At 37.7% G+C, this 11,445-nt stretch overlaps 1 protein-coding gene across 4 annotated transcripts in view; it reads right to left on the bottom strand.

Moving 5' to 3' along the window:
• LOC118427625 overlaps positions 1-11,445 on the bottom strand; it is a 41,439-nt gene that overhangs the window by 17,873 nt on the left and 12,121 nt on the right. Inside the window, exon 1 of one of the 4 annotated variants that reach the window (XM_035837500.1) lies at positions 389-497. The exons of the other annotated variants lie outside the window; for them this stretch is intronic. Within the exon in view, the coding sequence (XP_035693393.1) occupies positions 389-484 (96 nt within the window). The 5' untranslated portion in view covers positions 485-497. Of the gene's footprint in view, positions 1-388; positions 498-11,445 lie in introns of those variants that run through there. 4 annotated transcript variants of the gene reach the window in all.

Raw genomic sequence — 11,445 nt, 5'->3', positions numbered from 1 at the left:
ATCTCTTTGCATGTGAAGTACTGAATAAAACTTTTTTGTTTGTCTATGCTATGGAAATACAAAGCATCTTTAAGTTAACAAAATCTTACCAGCTGGATCTTTACCAACATCTATTAAAAAAAACTGAAGATAAAAAATTGATAATAATATGAAGAAGAATCTACCTGAATGTCTGGCATAAGCTGCCAAAAGCTGTGGTTGCAAAGACAGACCTCGAGCTCCATTCTAGTTCAATAGATCCAAGTACACGTATCACTTGTAGGCTAACACTTAGTAAGAGTACGGCAATATGACTGAAAGTGACTGAAACACTGTAACACTGTTCTATCTGTAAATCATAGTTAGAAATACTTGACCCGACAAACGAAAGGTTGCAAAGCACAAATACCTTTGCTTCTTGGCGCATTATCGAGTGTCCGTACAGGCAGTGCTCAACGCTTAAGGAACGCATCATCGCAGACGTGTCTACGCCATCTGTCGGCATCTGGCTGCTCTTACTTGTTTTCAATTTTCGTAATTGACTTAGTGTCTAATTCTGGTCCCTTATCCGCTGTGTAAACAGTTTAAGGTCTTCAAAAGTAGCCCCCTTATCGCGATGGAACATGCTACATACTTCTAGGGGAAACTCAAAGTAAAGCTTTTCTACAACTCACTCTAGTCACAGATTTACAAAACTATCCCATCTTATATTCTAATTTTCTTTATCATTAGTGTCTAGAGAGGATTGTTTGCCACTTTGTAGTGACACCAGTTTACATAATCGCTCCTTAGAAATTGCGACTTTTCATTTCATACCCCAGGAAGGTCTTGGCAATGGTTTCTTTCAAAAGACCACATCCTCTCAAACAGTATCCTCGTTTGAAGCAGTAAATCTGTGCGACAATGCTTGACCCTGCCTGCCTTAGGGCCGAAGGAATCTGTCCTTAACAGTCCTAAACACAGCTCGGACCAAACCCTTTCTTGTGTTAGCCGGGAGAGATGGTAATCACAGTTGCTAGGGTTGCTGGGAAAGATGTGTAACAAGCAGTGATGTGATTACCCTGAAGAAACTCAATTCCAGACTTTTGCCCACGATTTCAATTCAAACTTTAGATACCAATGCAGTGTAATCAGGCGATGATATGTACCATATTACAGGCCATGAGTTTTTTTCTAGAGAAAAATCACAAAAAAACTTTATTGAATTTGAATCTAATGTTGCCTGCATTCAATGTTCAGAGAACTTCAGGTGCCTCCAACAACTGTTGCATTTTGTTGTGCTAGAGCAGTATAAATATATTACATCAATGGTAACTAAAAATGAATATGAATAACCCTTTAGCAATCAGCCTGCATGTTTTCTCTTGGTTTGTTGTTTTGGAGCACGTACTAATTTCGTTTGGGAACCAATCTCGGTCACTTTGAATTGTATCTACCTCCTAGGTGCGCAGTAATGAAAGGAAAAAAAACTTCAAAGAGGCAGGCTAACAACCAGTAATATCAGTATCACCCTTGTAAACCGAGATTATAAGGGTGGGTGGGGGGTTAATAATGATAGGCCTTTGCAGGGTTTAAGGTCACAGTATTTGCCCACTAGCCCCACTAAGGCACGATCTAGACACAGTTTTGCCGACAGTTTTTCAGTGTCTAGATGGAACTGCAATATCGCCATAAAGATGTCGGCAGAATTTCTCCTGAAAGGTCCTAAGAAGGGGTCCCCGATAGCTTAGCAGGGGTCCTCGACAGCTTCCGCGTGCGTGTAGATGTGTCCCGACTTCGGGAGGGCTTATTAGCATATAACACGGGCTCATTAGGCTATATAATTGTTTATGACTGCAAGCGCCACAGGTGTCCCACGGCCAACATTCCAGATCCCTCCCAACATCTCCACAGATATCAGTAAAAACTCATGTGTCTTGATTGGGCCTAAGTTAGTAGTCAGTGGATACAATAAAGTAGTTAGTCACAGTACTTGAAGCGGCCCTAGGAATTCTTCTGAGGCAAAAACTGTGCTGAACGGTAGAGGAATATGTCAGTTTTGAGACTGTATGAGTTGAGTTATGATTTTTTTTTTAGTTCTCATGAGCATGAACTGTTACTGCCAACTGCTATGAATTGACTGCAGTTCTTTTGATCTCCAGTGAGTGTCATATACATTGTAAGAGAGGATTTACATGGGCATCAGCTGGCAACTTTTTGTTCATTTTCACATATTTTGAAGTCAAACATACTCAAATATTTGTGTACTCAACTACAAATTTTGAAGTGCCTAAGTTTATTGCTTTGGGGCCCTTAACCATGTAAATCCATGACAGGTCAAATAGCACGCAGCAAATTTAAGGCTTTACAATGTAGTTCAGCGAGGTGCAGCCTTGTATACTTAGGACACAACAGTAGTAAAAGCTGTGAGTAAACGTTCTATACACCTGAGATTTATAACTACAGAAAGAAAGGGCATACCATAACTGTTTAGGTACGTGACAAAATAGGGAAGAAAACATTGTAACAGTACCCTTTAACATCATTGTAGATTTAAACCCACGATTGCTGATTATTGTAAAAAGAAGTACGTGGTAAAGTACCACTCACTGCTCTGTACAAAAAAATTCATTAGGACTGAAGTGGTGAAATTGGGTCTTTGAGGGCCCTCAAACGTAATGACCAATGAAGAAAAAGTACAGAAAAAACATGTGTGAGGCTCAGGCCGTGTATATATCTTTGAGAAGCATTGCAGCTACAACCAGTGCCAATGAGATAATGTTTACTCTTAATAATTTGAAGAGTTGTCTCTTCATTTCAAGGTAAAAGCTAACTAATGGTGATGATCCCATAGCCTTTTTAAGGCCACAAGGGCAGTGGGTTGTATTCCACTGTGTGTAGGGCACGATATTGGAAGGCAGAGCCCAACCCTCTCTTTCTAAAGAATTGCTCTTTGCCAACCCCAACAAAATCAGCCTACGGTACCGATTTTTACACCTGGGTGGAGTGAGGAAAATCATATACAGTGTCTTCACAAAAGAATGTCACTAATCAGGGCTCGAACTACTGGGTGCATGTGCACCCAGGTGCACCCAAAATTGGAACTGTGCACCCAATTTTTTTTCAGTGGGTGCACAGGGTGCACCCAAATATTTTCTTAGGTTTATGTATAGAAAGATATCAAGTATACCAGTATACATCATATTCTTGACATCTAAGTGTTAGAAAGATGATAAAAATGTCTGTCATGTTACCTGTTTAAGAATTTGATAGCTTGTAACTAAGTTCTGTTATTAGGTTTTTTTTTACATTCTATTCAAATTTAAGTGGTGCACCCAAAAATGTTTTGGTGCACCCAATTTTTTAAGCTGGGTGCACTTGTGCACCTAATCCCAAAAATGAATTTCGAGCCCTGCTAATTAAACTCATGACCTCTCTTTTGTATGGTGAAATATACAAGATTTGGCTACAGTCAAAACTTAACAGGTATTTCCAATTCATGCCCTCTATCAAACATTAATGATTAAGTTGAGTGCTTAAAGAAGGGCAGTAATTCACGCCTGTAAGTTGTAACAGGTGTTTTGAGTTATAAACGTCTCCTGCTTGGAGTTTGTAAAGATCTTCACAAAATCCAAGGTGACTGCACTCAGTGACTGTCAACACAACACTATATATAGTCACAGTTACTCACAAAACAGGAGCACATAAGAGCTTGATAGGAATTTTCATTGCAATTTCAAATATTTCCAACTCTGAATTTAGAATGGAGTAAAAATTACCATAAGGATTACCAGATAAAAAGTACTGCTCTAAAGAGACTAAACTAGGTGATAAATATGATATATCAATTTGGTGTTGATGAAAAGAAAACTATCTTGAAATTTCCTCTTTTATAAAAAAAAATAACTCAATGACAATGCTGTAAGTAAAGTTTAAGTAGTAAAATAACAAAAGTAAGCCTTCTCAGAAAATATAGTGGAAGCACAAAGTCAAAACTTACCAACAAGCACACTGGTGGAAGCTAACTTCTGACTGTGAAAGACTCCTTGATCAAGTTGATGGCTCTGCATTAAGTACTACATGTGACATACATGTATGACGTACATGTATGAATACATACTTGAATGTATGAATACAGTCAAGTCCATGCCCTGTGCTATAGTTTCTGCTTGACGCAATGCCGACAGAAGCTTATACCACTAATGCAGTGTCACTGATAGAAGTGCGACCTAAGACCAAAGGGATATTGTCCACAGACAACTCAAACCTGTATAGGACCCACAAGGATAACAAAGTTGATCTCCACTTGAGGTATTGCTCCAACATTAGGTAGACGGCCTTGGGTATTGTAGGGTTACCTCAGAGAGGTTAGAATGTCTTTTCTTTTTTGCAAATTAGCCATATTGAAAGTCACCCAAAACTAAGTACCTTGAAAGCCTGTAAGACAAGACTGGAAAACACGCATTCATCACACTTGACCCTTGCCAAAGGCATTGAACAAGGGTGAGACGTCATACTCATAGTTAAGGTATTCTCAAAGCCTCAAATGTGCTCTTTGTCCCCTAAACGTATAAAATCTCTAGGTTGGTTTTGGAAATGACCCTGTTAATCTTAATGTTTCTCATACAACAGAAGCTATTTCACCAATAGATTTGACCTCCAATATTGAATACTTCCAAGAAGTTCCGTGTACATAGGATATACAAGTAATTGATAATAGATATCATTGTTCAATATTTTCAGAGGTATATGTGTCAATGTAATAAACACTTCTTTGCCAAATTGCTGTATTGTAAGTATCATTGACTGTTACATGGGTTATGCAAGCATATGGGTCAAATAAATGTGCCTTGTGCCAAATGTGGCTTCAGTAAAAGAACCCCCACTGGGAGGGGACAAGCCTCATTTAATACCAATTAGTAAACAGGCTTGTGTTAATCCTCTGTTGTTGTTGTTGTAATCCTAGAGGGATCAAAATCTTTTGTGAGGCAGAATAAAAGGATTTGGTCAATTACTTCCAGAATAGAAGGGGGTCCAGAGGAAAATGTAGGAATGACAATGTTAAAAAAACAATCATCATAGGTAACAACAACTGTATTGCACAGAATTGGCAAGATCAACATTTCTAGGGTACTAAATCCTTTGCTTAGATATTAGGATGTTTCAGTGCAGTTTACATAAGAGTTACATACTTACAACTTTTTCATATCTGTAGACTGTATACACTCAAGTTTGGTTCAATGGGCCGAAGTGCAGTTATTCAATGTACTGCTAGGGGTCTCTTCACTTTACCAGGGCAATAAATAAGTTTTGCAGCTATCATTCTCTTGCTACACAATACCAGTCAAGCAGCAAACCAGCATTAAATTAGAATACATTCATCATGGATTGATTTTTCTAAAGGTAGGAAGAAGGGTGCCAAACCCGTAGTTCAGGTTCTAACCATTACCATACCTCCCTTCACCCAAAGGAGCAGATTCTGACAAGCATGAAATTCCAATTGACCAGGAATGCTACTAGGTTACATTGTGTATCTGAGTCTTCAACAGGGACTTGTCTAACTGTGATATTACCCCTCAGGAAGTCTTAGAACGCCTCAGTTTTTATTGAAAATCTTTAAGAAAAAAAGCTCCACACTGTGGAATGGGGGGGGGGGGGGTCCACATCATTGCCCTGCTGTGTTGAGGAATAATTTTCTAAAAAAAATCCCTGCCCATCAAACTGTACCTTTCATGACAAATGAGGTATCATGAAACACACAATTGTGATCGTGGCTTTACACAGAAATGCTGTATTCTCCTTGCATCCGATTTACCCTCTTTTATCTTCCCACAAGTCATAAACACAACAATGAAACTCACTTCATCACAACTGTATCCACATACCAACTCTAAAGCAGCCAAGAACAACCACATTCCATTGTAACATCAATCTAAATGACTTGTAGAAGAACAAACCACCTTGAAAAGTTCAAGCAATCAAACACAAGAGCTCCTATTGTACCATGTTTGGGTAGACGTTGACAGATATATACTAATGACCGAAACATTCTGTCTCTGTGTTGTAAAATGCAAAATAATTTGAATCTAGTTATAGGAACTTGTACATATCAATAGGCATTACAACTAATCACAACCTTAATTAAACCATTAATCCACTGTTAACCTCAGAATTTCTAAGCCTATCTGTGAAGCCATGGGGATCTGTACCCTGTTCTAAAGAATCAGATGCAAAGGGCTGTGTACCTAAACAATTATTCTATGGGAAAAGGTACAATTGCAGCAGTTCTGGTATACGTTCTCATCTGAACCTTAACAAGTTTGGTCAACTATTCAATGTTGAATCGTTTTTTCGTGGTGAATGGTCCATATCATATATCTAAAGAGATTGCAAAGATCTACTAGTATAGAAGTTTTCTTGCTTCTCAAGTGCAAGATTGTCAGGGGCTCTGAAATGCATTTCCAGAAGCAACTTTGATTCAATTAGAATTTCCAATTTTGTTTGGAATTTCCATAAATTTGTTTGACAGAAATTTACATGGAGATTATCTCCCACATTACTAATAATGATGTACCAATAGTTAAGAAGCTATGGCTTACAAAAAAATTCTCATAATTCGGAATCCTATATAAATAGCTCCCGGACCTGAATCTGGATACAGATAATTTAAAGGTATAAGCACTTCTTTTTCTCCACCAAGGCCCATAGCTAGGCATAAAAATCATTAAAATCCACTAAAAACTTCTACCAGATGTCCTTCTCACAAAACTAATCAATGCATGCCAGTCAAAATCTAAGGTATTGATATAACTATAAGTAATAAAGTAATTTTCACTAGTGCATGGATGTGGACTTTCCTCCCAATGCCCTTAGGACTGTTTGAACTGTATTTTTAGAGTAATATTGCTCAAACATCAAATTGTGATGCTTCCAAGGACGTAAAAAATATTGCATTTTGAGATCATTTCTTTGAAATATGGTTACTTTTTCAAACACATTCAATTATTCTGTGTCATTTTGCAAATCATTGTGCAAAGCAATGTTATATTATATGACCTGTACTAGCTGAATTAGTATCACATAGAAGATTTAGTTCACCTTTTCATAATAAATTCCAGCGAGTTTGGGTAATCTCATAAGCTCAGAAAATTGCATCAATCAAAAGTAGCATTCTTCCTCATCATTCATCAAAATAACTGCCATGCAGATCAAAGAAATTCCTCAAAAAGTTTGATTTACCAAGTGACAGTGTGAGCATAAGAATCGATCTAGTCCGGATATAAAACAATTAGCATTAAATGATTACTTGTAGTCAACCTTGGAATCAACCTCGGTGTTTTCTTCAGTTGCTTCAACACACAGTACTTTCTGTGCAACCAAAGACAGAAGGAAATGTCCAGTCTATGCATAATATATAAAGTGACAAAAAACTGGTGTAGGTACCAACTTAAGTATAATATCTAATACTAGTACTTCGTACCAGCTCAGGAAAGAACAAGACATTTTTACGTCATACCTATAACTGATATAGTACAAGCGTTATCAACCAGGGCATCGTGCTTTGAACAAAATTATTCTTTCCTAGAGCTATTGTACTGTAGAACTCATGGCCAGCAAATAAAGTAGGAACATACTAATTTATATACTATATAGCTAAATGCTAAATGTGCAAAGGTTAAGAGTGTAATATAACCAGCTGCTACCATGCAACATGACTGTAATTAGTGCAAAGCTGGTGTGTTACATCAAAGAGCTGCTATAAAGGAAATACAGATGTAGAGATACAGGTACAAATAGAAGCTAAGCAGTGCTCAAGACTGCAGGGGCAATATAGTCATATTGTGTGGGCTCATAGTTCAGTACACAGAAACCATGCGATTGTATTGGAACTTGTGACAAACACGCAAACATGAACTTAAAATAACAATGTTCCAACATTAAGAAACTACTGGTACTGTAGAGGGAACAAATTTCTGAATGGTCACATCGGTCAACATTCAACACCAAATGTAGATGTATCCAATGCAATGCATTGTAACAGTTACAAATACATGCAAATGTAACTGGAAAGAAAACAACACTCAAAAGGTAACAAATCTCGTTCATGGCAGCAATAAGTTCTATACATCTTTATGTTTTGTTTGACCCAATACATACCAATGTACAAAGCAAGAAACCTAGAGGTACACACTTGATACAGATGTTTGGTCCTGTTCTGCAAAAGCTATGTTCATAATACATGTATTTGATTGGTAGATAGCTGGATTGTTGTTGGAAATAAGGGATAAGTTCAGGCCGTAGTTTGTCATGAACTTAACTATAGAAGGTCCCAAAGCTTCCTTTCATTATATTACTATCATTACCTGTACGCTAAAATGAGTCAGGCTAGAACTTCTCAAGATCAGTATCACAAGCTGAGCCATTGTTCTTATATTCTTTACGGTATTTAATCTCATTTCTCAATTGTGGCCAATGCTCAAAAAACATCTGCACAAATGCAAGTCTATTTTTGGTAGAGACTGGCTGATGAAATCACAAGTATCAGCAGGCCTTAACAATTGTGCAAGACTTAAAGCCACCAGCCAAATTTGACAAATGGCACCAATGAATGCTTAAAACACGATTAAGTCGACAAGCCTGTCCTTAATGCTTTGCAGCTAAAAGGTCTAAGAATGAAAATGACCATTCAGCCAAACAACCTGTCACTGCCTTCATTACTTATTCTTTCAAAGAGTTAAAAAGTTTTGCCTAAACTCCTGCTTCAAAAGGTATGATTATGTAAAATTCAAAGTACTGTTGGTGTTGCCGCTAATGTTGATTGTTCTAGCTGACACTTGCTGTCTCATGTTATTTGCTGTGTGCCTGAAGAGTCTACTATACAATGCTTTATCACGTATCTGGAGTTTGCACAGGTTAGCTTGGGTCAGGCCATACTTCTCCCCTACGTGCGTCAATGCACGTATGCAATAATACATTCTATATTTAACAGGGACTGTTCCTATATGCACATACACAGCATAATCTGTTCTATATTTACTGTGTTCAGCAAGTTTACGGTGGTACTGTAAGTAACCTTTGTAATTAATTGTGTGCTTATGCTATGTCATACTATAGTCATACTAAGTTCAAATGGACTCCATGAGATATGCAGAATATTCAAAATATATGCATCAAAGAGGGCCCGCATGTCCTTAATTATGTATTTAGCCACTTTAATGATACATTATTCACAGTCGGACTGCTCAAATTTAACGTGGAGCATAAGTGCATTTTCAATACAGCATAAATGGGAACCTGAATTTAGCGTAAAGCAAAGAGTTGCTAGCATAGCCTTGACCCTTCCCCCCACCCCAAATTTGCAAGCCCTCAATCAACTCCAAAACTGCCGAGATATACATGCAGCTGATCCAGTGAACACCATTATGGAATGCTATCTGAAAATTTTAAGATTTCTTGTTTCATAAGAGTACAGTACTACGCTAAGACTTATGAAACAAGAAATCTTAAAATCTATAGACAGACAGAGGTAATCTAGATTTCTGAATTAACATTTTTCTAACAGTTCTCTACAATAAAGATGACCTTGAAACTTCAATGTTGATAATTATCAGATTCAAATCAACGGAAGGGGCAAACCTTCAGCAAATATCAAATGTAACTTTGATAGTTGGAAGGAGCTTGTATCATCATCGGTAAATACTAAGATAACAGTGTCCCCATTCAAGTTCAACAGCTGATAAATAGGGGGTTACTTGTAACAAGCACAAGCCTGTGTGGTTGTCGGACAGGTCTTGAGGTGCAAGTAGTCATTGTAACAAGAAGGGGGTAATACAAATAGTTATTGTGTACACGGAAAAAATTAATAAACTATTACTACAAATATCAAAGACAATGTTTTATATTGTAATATATATAACATGTTGTTGAAGTTCTTTTCCATTCTATATAATTTTTATTAAGTATAAGGCTAATAGTGTAATTTCGCAGTTTCTAAAGTGCAGATCTTTTCCAAGACTTTTGTACAGGAAAGCTTTCATGCAAGAAATAACTGAATAAATAAAAATTGAAAGAACATTTGTGTTGATTCCAATCCATGTCATTAAAAAAAAACTCTGAAGTTTTAAACAGATTCTTCTGAAGTTCAAAACAGATTCCTCTGAAGTTCAAAACAGATTCTTCTGAATTCGAAGTTCATGCACAAATTTTCACATACACAAAACCTCAACCAATTCTTAGTTCTGTCCTCTGATCTTTCAGTTTCATCAGGGATGCAATGCATTTAGAGGAGCAGACCAATTTGGATAACTATAACAGAAGCAGGGTTGGACAAGTCCTCTTGTCTAATTGTCCCGGGCATTAGTGAAAGTGCCAATCTGACACTGCGCATGTCCTACCCCACTTACCCGATCAGGCAAGATTTTTCCATGACTGAAATGAGTGAGATTTTGATATACTTGTTACTTTTCACAGTCACGGCATCAAGCATTGGTTGACACAGAAAAAATAGAGCTAACAATAAAAGAATTCCATTGATGGAAAGGAAAATACACAGAAAAGTGTAGTTTAAATTTTGGGCAAGTGATTTTTTCTATGTACTAATGCCCGATAGGACAAGTGAATTTTACAAAACTTGTCCAACCCTGACAGAAAGTCAACTTCTGATAGATAAGCCTAGGTGTTCTCTAGGTCACTATTACTATATATTTATATAGCATTAGTACACACAAAGTGCCTTGGCACCCATGGATACCAACACATGCCCTTCTGTACCTTGGCCCTCCCAGGATTTGAATCTGGGTTGTTGTAACAGTTGAACCTTCCTCTGGCACACCTATGTAGGACATGTAGGCACACGCCCACACCAAACTTATTAACCGTTAACATTCCAAACTTACCATGTACTCATATTATCTTAACACATAAAGACTACGTGTCTACCTCTGCTTGGAGAACAGACTAAGAGAGACACATGAAGACTATGCGTCTCCCTATTCTCCAAGAAGAGGTCTGCCAGGAGGCTAGTACTAGTGACCACAATTTCTTTCCTCCATCTGTGGAGGGTGGCAGAGGAAAAATTGTGGCCGCTACCAACCCCCCTGCAACTGGCCTGTTTGGTTTACTGGGGCTCCCATATGCTCGGTGAGGGGGGAGCATACAGGAGCCCAGGTAAACTAACTAGAATGACTTTCAGGCTACTACTAGTACTAGCCGACCCTACCCACCGTAATATCTGCTTGGAGAATACAGACTGACCCATAACTGTAGGCACACAATCTCATTTTCACCAAGCACTGCTTTTTGAAAATATGAATTCATAACTGTCTGAGTATATCAAAAGCTGTAATAAACTATAGTATGAGTATGAGTGATAAGACTCAAACATTTTACTGATCAAAGACAATGTGTACTTAGCTTATTTTCAACTGTCTTTGAAAAGCAAAAGTGAAAAATGAAGCTGTATTGCCATTTGCAGTAATGATCTGTGAA

This window comes from Branchiostoma floridae, chromosome 12, assembly GCF_000003815.2.
Source record: "Branchiostoma floridae strain S238N-H82 chromosome 12, Bfl_VNyyK, whole genome shotgun sequence".
In the NCBI taxonomy this organism is placed as follows: domain Eukaryota; kingdom Metazoa; phylum Chordata; class Leptocardii; order Amphioxiformes; family Branchiostomatidae; genus Branchiostoma; species Branchiostoma floridae.
The sequence above is the reverse complement of the archived record's forward strand: the minus strand, read 5'-3'. Positions and strand labels throughout refer to the sequence as shown.